A 22,884-nucleotide genomic window follows, 5' to 3' on the forward strand; every position below is an offset into this window, starting at 1 on the left:
AGAGTGAGACCCGACCTCAGAAAACAACAACACCAACAACACAAAAATCTGGTGGGGAGCTATTCTCACACTGTGCCAGCATTCCATTTCTCACCAATCTCAATGCCCTTACATATTTGTGTCCCTATGGACATACGGCTTTCAGTTTTATATGATTGTTAAAATGTACACCTATGATAATTTATAATTTATTTATGTTAATTGATACATAGTGCATTCATCTTTATGCAACAGAGTATGGTTCAGTATATATTTTCAATGTGTCAAGGGCAATTCAGGTTAATAAGTATTTTCATTTTCTAAATAGAATGTGTGGAGGTACATCAATATTTACTGGTACAATTGTATCCACATATGTGCTAATACACATTTTGCAAAACATTTGTTTATTTGGATACCTACAATTTCAATGTATCACTAGCAGAATAAACCAACATTCTTCAACTTTAATATGATTATTTTATCACCTTCCTCCACAGAAGTACCTACTCTTGCCCACTGTTGATTCTCTTTAAGTTCTGACTAAGGACACCAAGTATCCCTATAAGGGCTCCTTCCTGCCTGACTCAGATTGTGGATCCTTGTGTGGGCCTCTCTATTAATATGATAGGCAGAATGTATTTAATCCTGTCCTTTTCATTACATCTGTCTGGTTAAAGAGAGGAGCAATCTGTCTTTCCTCTTCTCTTTTTATGCCTATATTGCTAAAGGCATAACCCCTTGACTCCTAATCATATGGGATGTACTTAAAGCTACAAGTGTCATAAATTGATTGCATTCAAGTTGGATTTTGCCACAGAACTTATTGAGTGAGTTTGGGTATTTCAAAATCTCCTTTCCTTGGGTTAGCACTGTTGAGTCATTCAAAGATAACAGTATTTTCCTAGCATGTGAAAGTACCAGGGTTCATTATCCAACATTGAAAGAAAAAAATAAAACTTCTCTCTACAAATTAGATATTAGGTAGAAATTAGTACAGTAAAAGCCCCAAATGGCTATTATGTATGCAAGTGCTTATGAGAATGAAGACATAGGTAATTGATTTGTGTTAACTAATATTTTGATTTTATGAGAAGTTACTCCTCAGGTATAAAAAAAAATTAATTTCCAGGGATGATGTGTGATTCTGGATTGTCAATAAATCTCTTGGGGCAGACAGATAGTGTACAACATTTCCATTCTTTAAAAAAGAAGGATATTATTTACTTCACAAAACTATGCTAAATATATAAATTTAAGAATTGTTTCATCCCAATAGAATAATAATTAGGATTCATCTTTACAAATGAAACTGCTTTATAATTCATTTTCTGAAAGGATTAGCCACAAAGTATTGTACCTTCATTTATAGAAAATTCTTTTTGTGTACCAATGAATTCATAATGCACCGCATCATCTATGTCTCTATCGGTTGCCATCAGTTTGACAAGTTTTGTTCCTACAGGCAGATTTTCATAAATATTTATCGGTTCATGTGGTATGTATCTGTGGGACAAAAGACATTTTTTATCACAGTGTAAACAATGACTTTTCATTTGTACCACATAAATATATTTGAAATTTCATGTGATACACATTTCTAACAGGTTATAGTCTCTGGCTTTAAACAATTTGTAAATTATTATTTATTAGAAATAGTTTACATATTAAACAATGAAATAATTAGAATTTTCTCCCATATTCATTCTTTAGCATTTACAAAGACTGAGAAATTATATTTTATTGCAGATAATAAAATGTAGTAAACACTTAGAAAATTATTTTTTATTTCAGATACATTTGGAAATATTTTCATGTCAAGTAGCATTTATTGCCCCATCTCTCTTGAATGGCTATATTGATTTCACAATATGATCACATAAACATGCATTTATGTAGTATTTTTCTTACTAATGATAAATAGGAGAAAAATAGGAAACTGAATTGTGTTCCACTAAAACTGATTTTTTTCTATGGTTTCAAGAACAAAGTATAAATGGGTTTCATTTCTGGTGAATGTCAAAACAATGTTATGAAGTGCACAAACATTTGACTTCTAGATACTCTTGAATATTAAAGAAATTTTACAATGAAAATAATAGATAGGTCCTGTGATTTCTGGTTAAGATGGTAGCATAGGTACCATGCCAAAGCAGCTGGCAGTGGGGAAAAGACCAAAAAAACTCAGCAAAATGCACACTTTAACTAAAAAGTGAAGTATATAGGAAATTGAAGAGGCAACGACGAAGTAGAAGAGATCCAGAGCATCCAGAACCTGCACAGGCCGGCAAAAGTGGCCCCGGCAGCTCCGCGGTGGTAGTGGCACCAGTGAACCAAAAAACCACCAGGCTCAGCTTGAGCCGCAGGAAAAACCAGGTGAGGGAGCTTACACTCACACAGGAGCTTGCCGCAACTCAAGAAACATGAAGGGAGAGCCGCAGTGAGAAATAGAGGAGCAGACCACAAGGTAGAAGAACATGTGGAACAGTGAGAGAACCAGAGCAGCTGTGGCTCCCACCCCTCCCGCACCACCTGAGCCCAGCTCAAGCGAACAGAGCAGCAGTCCCAGGACAAGGCCACGCCAACTTAAGCTGACAGCGGGACCCAAGCAGGAGAGGAGTTCGGCAGTAACATCAGTGGCTCTGGCAGCAGCAGATCCAGTAGTGGCAGGAGCGGCAGACCCAGCAGGAGCAGCTTCAGAGGCAGCAGTGGCAGATCCAGCATCAGCAGCTTCAGTGGCAGCAGCAGCAGTGGACCCAGCAGCAACAGATTCAGCAGCAATGGCGACAGACCCTGCAGAGGCACCTTTAGCAGCAGCAGTTCCAGTAGCGGGGGTGCTGACCTGCAGGGCCACAGTTGCCAGATTCAGTTTGTCCTGCAGGAAAAGCCAGTGGCCAGCTCCAGAAATCAGAACAGTAGTCCAACAACACAGGCAGCAACTTGATTAAGACCAAAATCATGCAAGGTAACTGGGATTGCACCAGGGAAGGGTCTCACTTGGTTACAAGCTGACTTGGATCCCTCAACAGACCAGAAATCATTACCTCTTTGTTGAAAGAGGATCTGGTTGTTATAATAACTACTCTTGCATACATGCTTGGGGCTGTTTTTGATTAAATGTGTGCAGTGTTTAGTTAACTTTTAGAATCTACTTGTATTTTATTCCACTCAGCTTACTTGAATACTCCCATAGCAGGGAAACTCAACCCCTAGGAACACCTTTGTAGATACTCTGAGAGCCTTAAGAGCCACACCTAACACATTAAACTCCTACCCTGAAAATATATAACATCAAATCAATTGATACAGCTAAGAATACCCAGATAGCTAGAAAATCCAAGCATTAACTTAGTCCAAGATGCAAAAATATATACATTATAACACAAGAAACACTAAAAATCAAGAAGATATAAATCCACCTAACAGTATTAATGCATCAGAAATGACTTCATAGTGAGAACGAGTTAGAGAAAATACCTGAGAAAGATCCCAAAAGGATGATTATAAATATGTTCAAAGAGGTCAAAGAACAAATCAAAGGAATGAAAGAAGAACTGAAAGAGGAAATCAAAGTAATCAAAGAGGAAATCAAAGTAATCAAAGAGGAAATCAAAGTAATCAAAGAGGAAATCAAAGTAATCAAAGAGGAAATCAAAGAAGATGCAGGACAACAATTGAATGAAATAAAGAAGGCAATACAAGATATAAATAAGGAAATAGAAATAATAAAGAAAAACCAGTCAGAATTACTAGCAATGAAGAACACAGTTAATGAAATAAAAAACTGTAGAAAATCTCACTAGTAGAATGGATGAAGGAGAGGACAGAATATCTAAGCTAGAAGACCAGATGGCAGATCTAATAAAGTCCAACAAAGAGAAAGACAAATGTATAGAAAAGTACGAGTGGGGATTTCAAGATAATTGGGACACTATGAAAAGATCGAATGTAAGAATTCAGGACATAGTAGAAGGAGAAGAATTCCACTCCCAAGGCATAGTAGGTGTCTTCAACAATATCATATAAGAAAACTTCCCCCAAATTGGGAAAGAGGTGTCAATGCAGATACAGGAAGCCTTTAAAACCCCAGCCAGACAAAACCTGGAAAGAACCTCTCCTCTCCATATTATAATCAAACATCCAAACACACAAACCAAAGAAAAAATATTGAAAGTAGTTAGAGAGAAAAATCAAGTTACCTACAAAGGCAAGCCCATCAGGATTACAGCAGATTATTCAACACAAACTTTAAAAGACAGAAGAGCTTGGAGTGATATATTCCATGTTCTGAAAGATAACAACTGTCAACAAAGGTTACTTCATCCTGCAAAGCTATCCATTCAAACCGACAGAGAAATAAGGACATTCCATGACAAAAGCAGGTTAAAGGAATATTTGAAGACAAAACCAGCTCTACAGAAAATATTGATAGAATCCTCCATGCAGAAGAAGAGAAAAAGCACACATATAAGGAACCTAGAAAAAAAAAAAACAAGCAATAATCAAACACTAGTTAACACAAGAGAGCACAGTTAGAACCAGAACCACAAAAAAAAAAAAAAAAATGGCAAACATAAATACACACCTTTCAATAATATTTCTTAATATCAATGGCCTCAATGCCCCAACGAAAAGACATAGGTTTGCATATTGGGATAAAAAGCAGGATGCTACAATCTGTTGTCTCCAAGAAACTCACCATTCTACAAAGGATATATATTATCTCTGGGTGAAAGGTTGGAAAATGGTGTTTCAAGCAAATAGGCCTAGAAAACAAGCAGAGGTTGCTATCCTAATATCTGACAAGGTAGACTTTAATCCAACGTTAGTCAAGAAAGATAAGGAAGGTCACTTCATATTGATTAAGGGCACATTCCAACAGGAGGACATTATAATTCTAAACATATATGCATCTAACGTGGAGGCTCCCAAACTCATCAAAAAAATACTATTAGAACTAAGGTCACAGACAACACCAAACACAGTGTTGGTGGGTGACTTTAACACCCCACTCTCATCAAATGACAGGTCATCCCGGGAAAAAGTAAACAGAGAGGCATCTGGACTAAATGAGGTCATAGAAGGAATGGAACAAACAGATATATACAGGGTATTTCATCCAAATGCTGCAGAATATACATTCTTTTCAACACCACATGGAACATTCTCTAAAATAGACCATATATTAGGACACAAAGCAAATCTTAACAAATTCAGGCAAATTGAAATAAGTCCCTGCATTCTATCTGACCACAATGTAATTAAACTACAAATCAGTAGCAAGAAAAGCTATAGAGCATACACAAAATCATGGAAACTAAACAATAAACTATTAAATGATGAATGGGTCAATGAAGAAATCAAGAAGGAAATAAAAAAAATTATATTGCCAAACGATAATGAGAACACAACATACCAAAATCTCTGGGACACAATGAAGACAATTCAAAGAGGTAAATTTAAAGCCTTAAGTGCCTATATTGAGAAATTAGAAAGGTTGCAAGTACATGACCTAATGCTACAATAGAAGGCTTGGAAAAAGAAGAACAAGGCAAATAAAAAATCAGTAGACAGGAAGAAATAATAAAGATTAGGGCAGAAATTGATGAAATAGAAACAAACAAACAAACAAAATAAAAACAATCCAAAGAATTAATGAAACAAAGAGTTGTTTCTTTGAAAGGATAAACAAGATTGAAAAATGCTTACCAAATCTGACCTAAAGAAAGAGAGAAGAGACACAAATTAATAAAAGCTGAGATGAAAAAGGTAACATCACGACAGATGCCAGAGAAATTTTTTAAAAATCATAGGGACATACTATAAAAGCATATACCCCACAAAGTATGAAAATCTGAAAGAAATGGATGATTTCCTTGATTTATATGACCTACCTAAGTTAAATCAAAATGAGATTAATCACTTAAATAGACCTATAACAAACATGGAGATCTGAACAGTTATCAATAATCTCCCAACTAAAAAAAGCCCAGGCCCAGATGGATTCACTGCTGAATTTTACCAGACCTTTAAAGAAGAGCTACCACCATTGCTTCTTAAGCTTTTCCATGAAACAGAAGAAGAAGGAATTCTACCAAACACTTTCTAAGAGGCCAGCATCACCCTGCTACCAAAACCAGGCAAAGATAGAACAACAACAAAAAAAATTACAGATCAATCTCCCTCATGAACATAGATGCAAACATTCTCAACAAAATATTGGCAAAGAGGATACAAGAATATATCAGAAACATCATTCACCCTGACCAAGTAGGCTTTATCCCAGTGATGCAGGGATGGTTCAACATATGCAAATCTATAAATGTAATACATTATATAAATGGGTTGAAGGAAAAAAATCACATGATCATCTCATTAGACACAGAGAAAGCATTGAACAACATCCAACATCCCTTCATGATAAAAGTCCTACAGAGACTGGGAAGAGAAGGAACATATCTCCATATAAGAAAAGCTATTTATGACAAGCCTACAGCCAGCATATTACTAAATGGGGAAAAACTGGAAGCTTTCCCACTAAAATCAGGAACAAGACAAGGGTGTCCACTGTCCCCGCTTTTATATAACATAGTTTTGGAAGTCTTAGCAATAGCAATAAGGCAAGAGACACACATAAAAAGGATACAAATTGGAAAGGAAGAGATCAAGTTATCATTATTTGTAGATGACATGATTGTATACATAAAGGAACCTAAGGAGTCTACTAGCAAACTGTTAGAGCTGATAAAAACCTAAGCCATGTAGCAGGAAACAAAATAAATACACAGAAATCAGTTGCCTTAATATATGCTAACAACAACCACACAGAGGATGAAATCAGAGAATCACTCCTATTCATAATTGCATCAAAAAAAATAAAGTACCTTGGAATAAACCTAATGAAGGAAGTAAATAATCTCTACAATGAGAACTTTAAAACACTCAAGTGAGAAATTACAGAATACACTAGAAAGTGGAGAAATATCCCTTGTTCCTGGATTGGAAGAATCAATATTGTCAAAATTTCAATCTTACCTAAAGCAATCTACACATTTAATACAATTCCTATCAAAATTTCAAAGGCATTTTTCATGGAAGTAGAAAAAACAATCCACAAATTCATTTGGAATCACAAAAAAACTCAAATATCTAAAATAATACTGAGCAACAAAATGTGGCTGGTGGTATCACCATACCTGATTTTAACCTATACTACCGAGCCATAATAACAAAAACAGCAAGGTGCTGGCACAAAAACAGACATGTAGACCAGTGGAACAGAACAGAGGACCCAGATGTAAGTCCAAGTAGCTATAGCTACCTGATATTCAATAAAAATGCCAAAAATACTCATTGGAGAAAAGACAACCTCTTCAGCAAATGGTGTTGGGAAAACTGGATATATATCTGCAGAAGGATGAAAATAGATTATTCTCTCTCACCATGCACAAGAACTAAGTTAAATGGATTAAAGACCTTAACATCAGACCTGAAACTGAAACTGCTAGAGGAAAAAGTAGGGGAAACCCTTCAACATATTGGTCTTGGCAAAGACTTTCTGAATACAACCCCAATTGCTCAGGCAATAAAACCACAGATTAATCAGTGGGATCTCATGAAATTACAAAGATTTTGCACTACAAAGAACACAGTGAAAAAAGCAAAGAGGCAACCTACAGAATGGGAAAAAATCTTCACCAGCTATATATCTGATAGAGGATTAATACCTAGGATATACAAAGAACTCAAAAAGTTAAATAATAAGGAATCAAACAAGCCAATCAAAAAATGGGCTATGGAGCTAAATAGAGCATTCTCAAAGGAGGAAATACGAATGGCATATAAGCATCTAAAAAATGTTCTACATCACTAGTCATCAGAGAAATGCAGATTAGAAGTACATTGAGATTCCATGTCACTCCTGTCATATTGGCCACCATCATGAAAACAAATGATCATAAATGTTGGCAGGGATGTGGAAAAAAATGAACCCTTCTACACTGCTGGTGAGAATGCAATCTGGTCCAGCCATTGTGGAAATCAGTGTAGAGGTTCCTCAAACAGCTAAAGATTGATCTACCATATGACCCAGCTATAACACTCCTAGGCATATATCCAAAGGACTCATCTCATTTCCTTAGAAATACGTGCTCAACCATGTTTATTGCTGCTCAATTTATAATAGCTGGGAAATGGAACCAGCCTAGATGTCACTCAACTGATGAGTGGATAATGAAGATGTGGCACATGTATACAATGGAGTTCTACTCAGCAGTAAAGAAAAATGAAGTTATGAAATTTGCAGAAAAATGGATGGACCTGGAAAGGATTATACTAAGTAAGGTAACCCAGGCCCAGAAAGCCAAGCACCACATGTTCTCTCTCATATGTGGATCCTAGCTACAGATGATTGGGTTTCTGTGTGAGAAGGAAAATACTTAGTAGCAGAGGCCAGTTAGTTAAAAAGGAGATATAAAGGGAAGAGAAAGGAAGAGAGGAGGGTACTTAATAGGTTTATATTGTATATATGTAAGTACAATGATTGAGATGGAAAGGTAATATGATGGAGAGTGGAATTTCAAAGGGGAAAGTGTGGTGGGGGGGAGGAGGGAATTACCATCGGATATTTTTTTATAATCATGGAAAAGGTTAATAAAAATTAAAAAACTAAAAACAAAAACTTTTAGAAAAAACATAAATCCTTAGGCTTCACAGGCATGTGACTTAACCACTAAGCAATCTCTCCAGCCCCATAGCCCATTTTTTAATTGGGTTGGTGCCTTGAGTTCTTTGTATATCCCGGATATTAATCCTCTGTCAGATATATTGCTGGCAAAACTTTCTCCCATTCTGTAGGTTGCCTCTTTGCTCTATTCCCAATGTCCTCTGATGTACAAAAACTTTGTAATTTCATGATGTCCCAGCTGTTAATCAGTGGTTTTATTGCCTGAGCAATTTGGATTATATTCATAATGTCTTGACCATGACCAGTAAAAGAAAAATAAAAATAAAAAAAGAAAATAATAGTAAAATTTTGCTATTTATACTCTCATAAAAGGTTTCAGTGGTGAAATGCTATGATATAAATATTTAAATTTCTCATTACTTACGTAAAAACTGGACTCTCATCATTGACATTCTGGATGTTTACTGTTATTGTACCAATACATGACTCCAGAGACAGGTCGTGCCTATTCCTCACAGCAACCACTAGCTGGAATTGCTACAGAGATAGAGGAATGTTGGGGGATTGGGAGTGAGAGAAGAAAAGGAACATTAGGGAGAAAGACAGTTTTACTTTTTATTTAAGTACATATTGTGTAACTTCCTTTACATAAAACATGCTTGAAAAGTAAAATAGAGAGCAAAGGAGAAAGCTCTGTCAGTAAAGTATATGCTTTGTAATTGTAAAGACAGTAGTTCAATCCCAGGACCCTCCTAAATGTAATACCTCTAACTTCAGTCCTAGGGAGGCAGAGTCAAGAGGATTCATGAAATTTGTTAGCCAGCAAGTCTACCCAAATTGTTGAGCTAGGCCAATGAGAAATTCTGTGTTAAAAAAGGAGAATGATATATCTGAAGGTGACTCTCCAAGTCCTTCTCTGAACACCACATGCAAGCACACACTCATGCAATATACCCATGTACCTGCAACCCCATATATAGACATAGAGAGATCAAATAAGGGGGAAAAAAAAAAACACCTTTTTTAAAAAAGCTAGATGCAAAAAAAAAAAAAAAAAACATTAATCATTTGAACATTGACCACTTGAAAGCACCACAAGAAAATCTGTGGAAAGGAATATCTCAAATGTTATATAGACACCTGCAATTAATGCTACCTTCCACCTGTTTAGTAATTTATGTTATAGCATAAAACAACTTTCTACTACATTTATAACAGCATATCAGATTTAAATTTATTGAAATGTCAAAAATGAAATGGCAATTCTTATTGTTTAGATAAAAATATGAAGGTCTGGCTGGAGAGATGGCTTAGCGGCTAAGGCACTTGCCTGCAAATCCAAAGGACTCAGGTTTGACTCCTCAGGATACACATAAGCCAGATTCACAAGCAGGTGCACACATCTAGAGTTTGTTTGCAGTGGCTGAAGTCCCTGGCACACCCATTCTCATTCTCTCTCCTTTTCTTTCTCTCCCCCTACCTATTTCTGCATCTCTCTCTCTCAAATAAATAAAAATAAAATATTTTAAAAATATGAAGGTCATGGTACTTTTGGAAAATTTGATACACACACACACACACACACACACACACACTCAGGTATTTCATAGACTTCAAAAGTATAAAATTTCATTTTTAATGTTTTCTAACTCCATCAAGCAATTGAGAAATGTAGTCTCTTAAGGGAAGGTAATGACTAGTCTGATAAAGTCAAAGACTGGTTTTCATTGATTAAACTTAATTTTAAAATAAATAAGAAGGTTATGTATATAGCAACATTATATTAAAGTGCACTTAATCCATCTACCCTCTCCCCCATTAACAATTCTACTTCACCAATAACTTAAATAAGAAGATATTGAAAGTCAAAAGGATTTACTAGAATTTCACATGAAAAACAAATATTTCACCATTTAAGTAAACAAAGTATATAGATTAGATGATAGATGATAGATGATAGATAGATAGATAGATAGATAGATAGATAGATAGATAGATAGATAATAAGTAGATAGTAATCTAGGGAGATGTTACAGTGCATGAAACACTTGCCACACCAGCATGACAATCTGAGTTTGACTCACTACATAAAGCTGGATGTAGTGGGTCACATCTGTAACACCAGCCCTCCTCCAGAGAGATGTTAGGCAGGGAAGCCTAAGGACAAGCACAGGCTGGCATACACAGTGACAAACAAGATAACATGACTCAAGGGAGAATGTAAGAATGAACACTCTAGCATCCAAGGTCTTCCTCTGACTTTTACATGTGAACCATGGTATTTAAGTCCACACACACATACACACACACACACACACACACACACACACACACACACACACACACACATGCAACCGAGGATAAATAGTAATACTACTTAAGGAAAAAAATTTCTGTTCCAAAGATTTGTATTTTATAAACTCATTGTCTAGATCAGAAGATTTTAAGAGGTCAAAGCCAGATAAATCAGGAAACATTGAGAAATGCTTATACATACAGGAAAACATTTGAATTGTAAATGGTCCCTTTCATGAGATGATTTGGTAGGAAAGGAAAATTTGTAATATGACTCTGTCTCTTTCTACCTCTTTCATCTTTCTAAATATTGCAATCTGAGTAAACTGAATAAGAAAAAGAGGCCAATACCCACAATTAAGTGAAGTAAAAAGCATATGTAATTTTGCATAAAATTCAAGAGTATGTAGAGGCATAACTTCATATGTACTTACATAGAAGAGTGTTGCAATCCTGGCCTTTTTATTTATTTATTTATTTTCTCAATTTTATTAACATTAGGACATAGGGCTTTTAACATGGCAGACAAGAGCTCTTCTACCACTGAGTGACATCCCGCCCCCCAAGGCCCTTCCCTAGACTTTTTTCTCAATTTTATTAACATTTTCCATGATTATAAAAAATATCCCATGGTAATACCCTCTCCCCCCCTTTCCCCTTTGAAATTCCATTCTCCATCATATCCCCTCCCCATCTCAATCACTCTTTCTTTTATTTTGATGTCATCATCTTTTCCTCCTCTTATGATGGTCTTGTGTAGGTAGTGTCAGGCACTGTGCGGTCATGGATATCCAGGCCATTTTATGTCTGGAGGGAGTATGTGGTAAGGAGTCCTACCCTCCCTTTGGCTCTTACATTCTTTCTGCCACCTCTTCCACATTAGACCCTGAGCCTTGGAAGCTGTGATAGAGATGTTACTCAGTACTCCAGTCACTTATTTCCAGTACTATGATATGTTCTGAGTCATCCCAAGGTCACTGCCATCTGAAAAGAGAAGATTCTCTACCCAAAGTGAGAGTAGCATTAATATAACGGTATAAATATTAAGAGAAGTGCTTACTGGGCCATTTGATAAGCATAGTATATATGTTTATCCAGACACCAGCAGATGTTACCCCCTAGGGCTCATGACTACCCCTGTTTTAAGTTTTCAGTATCAGGGATGTATTACCCCCCATGAAGCAGGACTCCAGTCCAATTGGTGGGCAGTTGGTTTCCACCATGACAGACCTGCCACTATTGCACCCGTTGGCTCATTTGGCATGGCTGGCCAATTATAAAGCTTGCAGTGTCCACTGTTGAGTATCTTCACTGGTGATATCTCTTTCTCCCATTGAACTACACATAGAATGGCTTCTTCCAGATTTTTGTCAGCTGGTCTATGTGGAGGAGGTAATCATCTCAGCTCCAGCAGGATTTCTTAGTGGCCTTGCAGCCCAAGTATGAGGACTGTTCAGCAATAGGGTCTTACCATCTATTCCTGGTGGGAAACCAAGGGCCTCAGCAATGGCCCATAATGTTTTGGGGGCATCAGGGACCTTCCTGGCCAACAACTCACTGGAGACATCCCATCCCTGCCACTGAAAATTTTCTAACAATGATCTATGTCTCCTGAGTGTTCCATTGTCCAAAACCAGAGGATTCCATATGATTTATTTGGAACCTCTTAGATTTTGATTAGCCCTCCCTCCACCTTTCCTTTACTCAATCTCTTCCCCTGACCACACTTGAGCCTTTTCACCCCTACAAATCTATTCTTCTACTTACATATATACAATAAAAACCTCTTAAATACCCTCCTCTCTTCCTTTACCTTCCCTTTATATCTCATTTTTAACTTACTGGTCTCTGCTACTGAGTTTTTTGTTTTTTTTTTTTTCCTTCTCACGCAGAAGCACAATCATCTGTAGCTAGAATCCATATATGAATGAGAACATGCAGTGCTTGGCTTTCTGGGACTGGGTTTCCTCACTTAGTATAATTCTTTCTAGATCCATCCATTTTTCTGCAAATTTCATAACTTCATTTTTCTTTACCACTGAGTAGAACACCATTGTATAAATGTGTTGCATCTTCTTTATCCGCTCATCAGTTGAGGAACATCTAGACTGGTTCCCTTTCCCAGCTATTATGAATTGAGGGGAAATTGTCAGAGACCATGACCTGACCGCCCTAGGACAAAAGAAGAACTAACAGCCTTCATATAGCCCCTCACTGCCCTGAGGACAAAAGAGAACTAGCAGCTCTCATGCAGCCCCTCCCCCGAGAACAAACAGCTGCTCTGGGAGACGTCACAAGAGAGATTCTGAGAAGATGTTCCAGAAGATTACTGCCAGGTGGCCCTACTTCCTCTTTCCTTGTACCCCCTCTCCCTTCCCCCCCACTTATTGCCCTACCTGCTGGTTGATTATAAAAGAGCTAAAAAATCCAACATTAAACATGACCTTGACAAAACCTCCACTTGGTCTCCTTCTTCTTTCCCATCCGTTCTTTCAGGTTGCAGCCCTTCTCGACCACCCCGCATAACATTGGCCCCGCAGGTTGGGGCCAGGAAATAAACATGGTCAAGCATGTACTTCTAAAGAAATGGGATGACTCAGTAGGATACATGCCTAGGAGTGCTATAGCTGGGTCATATCGTGGATCAATCTTTAGCTTTCTTAGGAACATCCACACAGATTTCCACAATGACTGGACCAGATTGCATTCCCACCAGCAGTGTAGAAGGGTTCCTCTTTTTCCACATCCCTGCCAACACTTATTATGATTATTTGTTTTCATGATGGTAGCCAATCTGGCAGGAGTGAGATGGAATCTCAATGTACTTTTAATCTGCATTTCGGTGATGACTAGTGATGTAGAACATTCTTTTAGATGCTTATAAGCCATCCATATTTCTTCTTTTGAGAACTCTCTATTTAGTTCCATAGCCCATTTGTTAATTGGCTTGTTTGATTTCTTATTATTTAACTTTTTGAGTTCTTTGTATATCCTAGATATTAAGCCTCTATCAGATAAATAGCTGGCAAAGATTTTTCCCATTCTGTAAGTTGCTTCTTAGATTTATTCACAGTATCCTTTGCAGTACAAAATCTTTGTAATTTCATGAGGTCCCAGTGGTTAATTGGTGGTTTTATCGCCTGAACAATTGGGATTGTATTCAGAAAGTCTTTGCTAAGAGCAATATGTTGAAGGGTTTCCCCTACTTTTTTCTCTAACAATTTCAGAGTTTCAGGTCTGATGTTAAGGTCTTTAATCCATTTGGATTTAATTCTTATGCATGGAGAGAGAGAAGAATCTATTTTCATCCTTCTAAAGATACATATCCAGTTTTCCCATCACCATTTCCTGAAGAGGCTGTCTTTTCTCCAATGAGTATTTTTGGCATTTTTATTGAATATCAGGAGGCTATAGCTACCTGGACTTATATCTAGGTCCTCTATTCTGTTCCACTGATTTACATGTCTGTTTTTGTGCCAGTACCAAGCTGTTTTTGTTACTATGGCTCTGTAGTATAGGTTAAAATCAGGTATGGTGATACCTCCTGCCTTATTTTTGTTACTCAGTATTATTTTAGGTATTTGAGGTATTTTGTGATTCCAAACGAAGTTTTGGATTATTTTTTCAATTTCCTTGAAGAATGCCTTTGGAATTTTGATGGGGATTGCATTAAATGTGTAGATTGCTTTGGGTAAGTTTGCCATTTTCACAATATTGTTTCTTCCAATCCAGGAACAAGGGAAGTTTTTCCACTTTCTAGTGTCTTCTGCAATTTCTCACCTAACTGCTTTAAAGTTCTCATTATAGAGATACTTTTGCTCCTGGATTAGGTTTATTCCAAGGTACTTTATTTATTTATTTATTTATTTATTTATTTATTTATTTATTTATTTATTTTTATGCAATTGTAAATGGGAAGGATTCTCTGATTTCATCTTCTGTGTGTTTGTTGTTAGCATATATTAAGGCTATTGGTTTCTGTGTATTGATTTTGTATTCTGCTACATTGCTGTAGGTTTTGATCAGGTCTAACAGCTTGCTAGTAGAGTCTTTAGGGTCCTTTATGTATACAATCATGTCATCTGCAAATAATGATAACTTGATCTCTTCCTTTCCAATTTGTATCCCTTTTATGTGTGTCTCTTGCCTTACTGCTATGGCTAAGACTTCCAGTACTATATTAAATAAAAGTGGGGACAGTGGACACTCTTGTCTTGTTCCTGATTTTAGTGGAAAAGCTTCCAATTTTTCCCCATTTAGTAATATGTTGGCTGTAGGCTGGTCATAAATAACCTTTATTATATTGAGGTATGTTCTTTCTATTAAGTCTCTGTAGGACTTTTACCACGAAGGGATGTTGGATTTTGTCAAAAGCTTTCTCTGTGTCTAATGAGATTATCATATGATTCTTGTCCTTCACCCCATTTATATAAGTATTACATTTATTGATTTGCATATGTTGAACCATCCCTGCATCTCTGGGATAAAGCCTACTTGGTCAGGGTGAATGATCTTTTTGATATATTCTTGTATTCTGTTTGCCAATGTTTTGTTGAGAATTTTTGCATCTATGTTCATGAGGGAGATTGGTCTGTCATTTTCTTTTTTCTTTTTTCTGTTCTATCTTTGCCTGTCTTTGGTAAAAGGGTGATGCTGACTTCATAGAAGGGATATTGTAGGATTCCTTCTTTTTCTATTTTATGGAAAATCTTAAGAAGCAATGCATAAGTTATTCCCTGAAGGTCTGGTAAAATTCAGCAGTGAATCCATCTGGGCCTGGGCTTTTTTTAGTTCAGAGATTTTTGATAAATGTTTGGATATCCATGCTTGATATAGGCCTATTTAAGTTATTAATATCATCTTGATTTAGTTTAGGTAGGTCATATAAATCAAGGAAATCATCCATTTCTTTCAGATTTTCATACTTTGTGGGGTATGTGCTTTTATAGTGTGTCCCTATGATTTTTTGAATTTCTCTGGCATGTTTGTGATATTACCTTTTTCATCTCTAATTTCATTAATTTGTGTCTCTTCTTGCTTTCTTTTGGTCAGATTTGCTATGGGTTTATCAATCTTGTTTATCCTTTCATACAACCAACTCTTTGTTTCATTGATTCCTTGGATTTTTTTGTTTCTATTTCATTAATTTCTGCCCTAATCTTTATTATTTCTTCCCATCTGCTGATTTTTGCCTTGCCTTGTTTTATCTTATTCCAAGGCTTTTAGGTGAAGCATTAGGTCATTTACTTGTGACTTTTCTGATTTCTTAGTATAGGCACTTAAAGCTATAAATTTACCTCTTAGGACTGCCTTCATTGTGTCCCAGAGATTTTGGTATGTTGTGTTCTCATTATTGTTTGACTCTATAATTTTTTTGATTTCCTTCTTGATTTATTCATTGACCCATTCATTACTTAGTAGTATGTTGTTTAATTTCCATGATTTTGTGTATGCTCTATAGCCTTTATTGCTATTGATTTGTAGTTTGATTCCATTGTGGTCAGATAGAATAGAGGGAATTATTTCAGTTTTCCTATATTTGTTAAGATTTGCTTTGTATCCTAATATATGGTCTATTTTAGAGAATGTTCCATGTGGTGTTGAAAAGAATGTATATTCTGGGGCTGGAGAGATGGCTTAGCGGTTGAGCGCTTGCCTGTGAAGCCTAAGGACCCTGGTTTGAGGCTCGGTTCCCCAGGTCCCACGTTAGCCAGATGCACAAGGGGGCACACGCATCTGGAGTTCGTTTGCAGAGGCTGGAGGCCCTGGCGCGCCCATTCTCTCTCTCTCTTTCCCTTTATCAGTCTTTCTCTCTGTGTCTGTCTCTCTCAAATAAAAAAAAAAATTTAAAAAAAAAAAAAAAGAATGTATATTCTGAAGCATTTGGATGAAATGTCCTGTAGATATCTATTAGGTCCATTCCTTCTATGACCTCATTTAGTCCAGATGCCTCTCTGTTTCTTTTTTCCTGGGATGACCTGTCAATTGATGAGAGTGGGGTGTTGAAGTTACCCACTACCACTGTGTTTGGTGTTATCTGTGACCTTAGTTCTCACAGTGTTTGTTTGATGAATTTGGGGCCCCCATGTTAGGTGCATATATGTTTAAGATTGTAATGTCCTTCTGTTGGAGGGTGCCTTTAATCAGTATGAAGTGACCGTCCTTATCTTTTTTTTTTTTAATTATTTATTTATTTATTTGAGAGCGACAGACACAGAGAGAAAGACAGATAGAGGGAGAGAGAGAAAATGGGTGTGCCAGGGCTTCCAGCCTCTGCAAACGAACTCCAGACGCGTGCGCCCCTTGTGCATCTGGCTAACGTGGGACCTGGGGAACCGAGCCTCGAACCGGGGTCCTTAGGCTTCGCAGGCAAGCGCTTAACCGCTAAGCCATCTCTCCAGCCCTGTCCTTATCTTTTTTAACTAATGTTAGACTGAAGTTTACCTTGTCAGATACTAGTATAGCAACCCCTGCTTGTTTTCTAGGTCCATTTGCTTGAAACACTGTTTTCCAACCTTTCACCCTAAGCTAGTGTCCATCCTTGGTAGAAAGGTGGGTTTCTTGGAGACAAAAAATTGAAGGATCCTACTTTTTAACCCAGTCTGTGAACCTATGCCTTTTTGTTGGTGCTTTGAGGCTGTTGATATTAAGAGACAATATTGAAAGGTGTGTATTCATTTCTGCCATTTTTTTGTAGTTCTTCCAGTATTACCTTTGCTCTCTTGTGTTAATTAGTATTTGAGTATTGTTTGTTTATTTTCCCTGTTCCTTGTATGTGTGCTTTTCTTTTTCTTCAGCATGGAGAATTCTTACAAGTACTTTCTGTAGAGCTGGTTTTGTCTTCAAATATTCCTTTATGTTGTTTTTGTAATGCAATGTCCTTATCTCTCCATCTATTTGAATGGATAGTTTTGCAGGTAAAGTAACCTTGTTGACAGTTGTTATCTTTCAGGACTGTGAATACATCACTCCATGTCCTTCTAGCCTTTAAAGTTTGTGTTGAGTAATCTGCTGTAATCCTGACAGGCATGCCTTTGTAGGTAACTTGATTTTTCTCTCTGACTGCTTTCAATATTTTTTCTTTGGTTTGTGTGTTTGGTAGTTTGGTTAAAATATGTCTAGGAGAGGTTCTTTCCAGGTTTTGTCTGGCTGGTATTCTAAAGGATTCCTGTATTAGCATTGGCACCTCTTTTCCAAATTGGGGGAAGTTTTCTTCTATGATTTTGTTGAAAATGCCTACTGTGCCTTTGGAGTGAAATTCTTTTCCTTCTACTATGCCCTGAATTCTTATGTTTGATCTTTTCATAGTGTCCTGCATATCTTGAAATTCCCACTCGTACTTTTCTATTACTTTGTCTTTCTCTTTGTTGGACTGTATTATATCTGCCAGCTTGTCTTCTAGTTTAGATATTCTGTCCTCTCCTTCATCCTTTCTATTGGTGAGATTGCTACAGAGTTTTTTATTTCATTAACTGTATTCTTCATTGCTAGTAATTCTGACTGGCTTTTTTAAAAATTATTATTTCTGTTTCCTTATTTTTGTCTTGTATTGACCTCTTTATTTCATTAAATTGGTGTCTTGTGTTTTCTTTGATTCCTTTGATTTCCTATTTCATTCCTTTGGTTTCTTCTTTGACTTCTTTGAACATACTTATAATCATTCTTTTGAAATCTTTCTCAGGCATTTCCTCTAACTCGTTCTCACTGGAGGTCATTTCTGATGCAATAATACTTTTTGGTGGATTTATGTTGTCTTGATTTTTGGTGTTTCTTGTGTTATAATGTATATCTTTTTGCATACTGGATTATTTAATGATTGGATTTTCTAGTTAGCTGGGTATTATTAGATGTATCAGACAATCTGATGTTATATAACTTCAGAATAGCAGCTTAAGGCATTAGGTGTTGCTATCAAGACTCTTAGAGTATCTTCAAAAGTAACCCTAGTTGTTGGGTTTGCCTGCTATGAAAGTATTCAAGCAGATTGAGTGGAACAAAATACAGGCAGATTCTAAAATTCAGCTAAACAATGTACTCTTTCAAGGAAAAACAGCTCAGAGTATTTATCCAAGAGTAGGCATTATGACAACCATATCTCTAACTGACCCTTAGGGTGTGTGGTGCCCCACCCACACCCTTAATCCTGAAAACAAGGAGGTTAAGATTTCTGATCTGTTGAGGGTTCCAAGTCAGCTTGTGACCAGGTGAGACCCTTCCCTGGTGTAATCCCAGTTACCTCTGCTCTTGCTTGGGTCCTGCTGTTGGTTCAAGTTGGCATGGCTGGGTCCCTGGACCGCTGCTCTGTTTGCTGGAGCTGGGCACTGGCATTGGGGAGGGGAGGCTGCAGATGCTGTTGTAGTTCTCTTGCTGTTCCATGTGTTCTTCTACCTTGTGGTCTGCTCCCCCGTTTTTCACTGCCACTCTCCCTTCATGTTTCTTGAGTTTGCAAAGAGCTCCAGTGTGAGTGGAAACTCCCCTCACGTGCCTTTTCCTGCTGCTCAAACCAAGCCTCGTGGCTTTCTGGTGTGGCGCAGCTGCCACAGTGGTTGTCAGACCTGCCGGAGCTGCTTCTGCCAGCTTGTGTGGGCTCTGGATGCTCTGGATCTCTCCTACTTCTTGGCTGCTGTTTCAATTTTCTATACACCTCACTTTTTAGTAAAAGTGTGTATTTTTCTGAGATTTTTTTTTTGGCTCTTTTCCCCCTAGGCTGCTTTGGCATGGTACCTATGCCACCATCTTAACCGGATGACTTCTGGCCTTTTGAAGATAGACTCAAACTCTTTCCAAATGTTATATATACCCACCAGAAACATGCATAAGAACTGAAATAACACTTCAATGAAGTCTAGTAAGACCATAAAATAATCAAATCATCATAAAATAATCAAACCAACTTAGGTTTTTAGTGAATTTCTACTTCAGCAGGGCAAACCAGATAATGTTCGAGACATTATTTTGCTTCAGGTAAATTTTAAGAGTTTTAACAGCAGAGTATGCAAAGGCATTTGTGATGTGTATGTCCTATTTTTTTCTCACCTTGCAGTTGGTTTCATAATCCAAAGGAGGCTCCATGGTTTTGGAAATGACACCAGTATGTGAATTCAGAGCAAAGTACACAATGGCATTAGCTGAAGAATTCAATACTAAAAACTAAAAATAAATAAATAAAATTTAAAAAGGACAACAAATGTAGTTGATATATTACTATAAAAGCATGAATTTTGAACTGACATTTTTAATGCAATTATTTGGCAAAAGCTACACCAAACTTAATTCTGTGAAGACAGAACCCATAAATAAATTGTGCACTTGCTTTTGTTTCCAGACTTCAAAGACAATTTGAACATTCTTTCATGATTTTAGCTGTACTTTTTCCATTTTTTTTTCTCTTATACTTTAGTACTAAGATATTTTTGGTAAATAGATGTCATTGGATTCAAAATTAGCTTACTTTCTAACAGTACATTTACTGCTGCTTTCAGACTGAGAAGTTGTTCCCTCTTGTATACTGTAAATGTATCTAAAGAGGTACATGTGAGGAGCTGTTTGGAAGAAACTTTTTGATCACAGTGAGTATTAGTTTTCTATATAAAAATATAATGCTTTGGTCAAATATACTGTTTATACATACAAGCAATGAAATGTTCTTGTCTGCTGTTATTCTCACTAGTAATGGGGTAACAGTGCCTAGGCTCAAAGTGAGTATTGTAGATTGTGAAACAATCTCACAAAGAGGATAAATTGTAAAAACATACATCCAAATTCTGACTCAAAGCAAAACAGTAAAACCTGGGAGATGTGATTTTCAACATTTATAAAATGATATTACAGCCATTTTATTAGGCATATGAATTTGCTTTTACTTGTGTGTAGATGAACAACCATACTTGATTTATGATAGTGTAAAATCCACTCAGCAGTCATACAGGAAACATCTCCTTTTGTTTTTCTCTTTTTCTTTGTGATTTTGGATTTGCCAAACAATTTCATCTTCTAAGTCTTTATTTTGTTACTTTTTTCTTATTATTTTTATAATAAAATCCAAATTGTATTACATTATTTACTTGTGGAAAATAAATGTTTGTAAATATAGCTATAATAAAAATTTAAGGATATATCTATTCTATACCCTCCCCCCTACACATAAACACTCAGGTCTTAAACACACAACCTCTATATTCTTCTGGTTCCTTCCCCTACAGAGGCACACAGACACATACAAATGAGGCTTTCCACACCTGGTAAACAAGAATTATAATTTATTATGTTGATGTCTATCCTCAGTGTAAAAATAATATGGCAAAATAATTAACTAAGTGTTCTGGACAATACTTCATAATCAAGCAGGCATAAAAATTCTATAGAGGCTAAATACTTCTGAGAGATAATCTCTGTAACTTTAGCTTCAACCAGGACCATCTAAAAAGATTCTAAATCTGTTTTGGGGGAATTTAACTGAATCATAACACTTTGATAGAGTATTACAGTCTATTAATATGATTTATAATTTAATCAAGAAACAAATGCATTTCTTATAACTATAACTAGGTTATTGGTCATGTTATAGCATAAAATTCTGAGAAACAAAGTGATAAATAAATTATCTTAAATTTATTCTTTAACTCTAACTATTTTGTGTCAGTTGTTTATTAATCCTGTACTCTTTACAAGTTATTGCTGAAACCAAAATAAGCTAAAGACCTAAAATATATTTTATGTAAAATATATGCATAATAGAGAAATATTGCAGATTGGGATGAATGAGAGGAAATGAACAATGAAGGAATTTAGTAGAATATATGAAAGTCATCAGATAGCTGGGCGAGGTGGCACAAGCCTTTAATCCCAGCAGAGGTAGGAGGATCGCCAAGAGTTCGAGGCCACCCTGAGACTCATAGTGAATTCCAGGTCAGTCTGTGCCAGAGTGAGACCCTACCTCGAAACACCAAAAAAAAGAAAAAGTCATCATATAAATGCCAATAACTGTAATACCTACATTTTTAATGTGTTTCCAGATCATTTTAGCTTAATTCTTTCATGTTCTACTTTTGTTCTCCATTGTAATATTAAAAATTCAAATTACTTCTCTAATATAAAAACTAAACTGGGGAAAAATTGCTCACTGAAAATTGATCATCCAAATTTGGAAAAAATACATAATTAAAAACCTACTTCAACTTCTTGTTCAGGATCTGGGTCTCTGGAGAGGATCATATAGATGACAGCAAATGCAGGAATGTTTTCTGGAACAGACACTGAGGCACCTGCACAAGTGCATAAATCATGACCAGCATGCAAAGCCAAACATTTTTCAGATACTTCTTTTATATATATACTTATCTATGCACATGTATGTTTATTTATTCATTCATTCATTTGAGGTAGGGTTAGAGGAAAAGGCCAACAGGGTAAGTATGGGCAAGCCAAGGTCTTCTAACACTGTAAAAGAGCTCCAGATGCATGCATCACTTTGTGCATCTTGCTTTAGAGGTACTAGGGAATTGAACCCAGGCCATCAGGCTTTGTAAGCAAGTGCATTTAACTACTGGGCCATCTCTAAAGTCTTTTCATAGATTTCTAGTTTCCTGTGGCTGCTGTAAGCCACCAATAGGCATAATAAGTTCTAGTTTAAGCAGATTTCTTAATGATATCCGGTATAGAAAAAAAAAAGCCATTTTATTCATTCCCAGTAATATCCAGATCTTTTTGGGTTTCATATTATTTTTTTTTTTTGTAATTTTCTTATCAGTGTGTATGTGAGAGAGAGAGAGAACTGGTGTGCCAGGGCCTCCAACTTATGCAATCCAAAGCCAAATGCATGTACCACCTGTGCGCATGTGTGACCATATTTGCATTACCATGTATATCTGACTTACGTGGGCCCTGGACAGTAGAATATGTGTCCTTAGGCTTTGCAGGCAAGC

At 36.5% G+C, this 22,884-nt stretch overlaps 1 protein-coding gene across 1 annotated transcript in view; it reads right to left on the reverse strand.

The window, feature by feature from the left end:
• Nucleotides 1-22,884, reverse strand: part of LOC123463958 (cadherin EGF LAG seven-pass G-type receptor 2-like) — a 179,696-nt gene that overhangs the window by 125,414 nt on the left and 31,398 nt on the right. The window contains exons 9-11 of the mRNA XM_045160057.1: nt 22,133-22,224; nt 9,090-9,202; nt 1,340-1,485 (exon numbers count right to left, since the gene is read on the reverse strand). Coding sequence (XP_045015992.1) covers nt 1,340-1,485; nt 9,090-9,202; nt 22,133-22,224 — 351 coding nt within the window. The remainder of the gene's footprint in view (nt 1-1,339; nt 1,486-9,089; nt 9,203-22,132; nt 22,225-22,884) is intronic.

The sequence above is a fragment of the Jaculus jaculus genome, chromosome 10 (assembly GCF_020740685.1).
Source record: "Jaculus jaculus isolate mJacJac1 chromosome 10, mJacJac1.mat.Y.cur, whole genome shotgun sequence".
Taxonomy (NCBI): Eukaryota; Metazoa; Chordata; class Mammalia; order Rodentia; family Dipodidae; genus Jaculus; species Jaculus jaculus.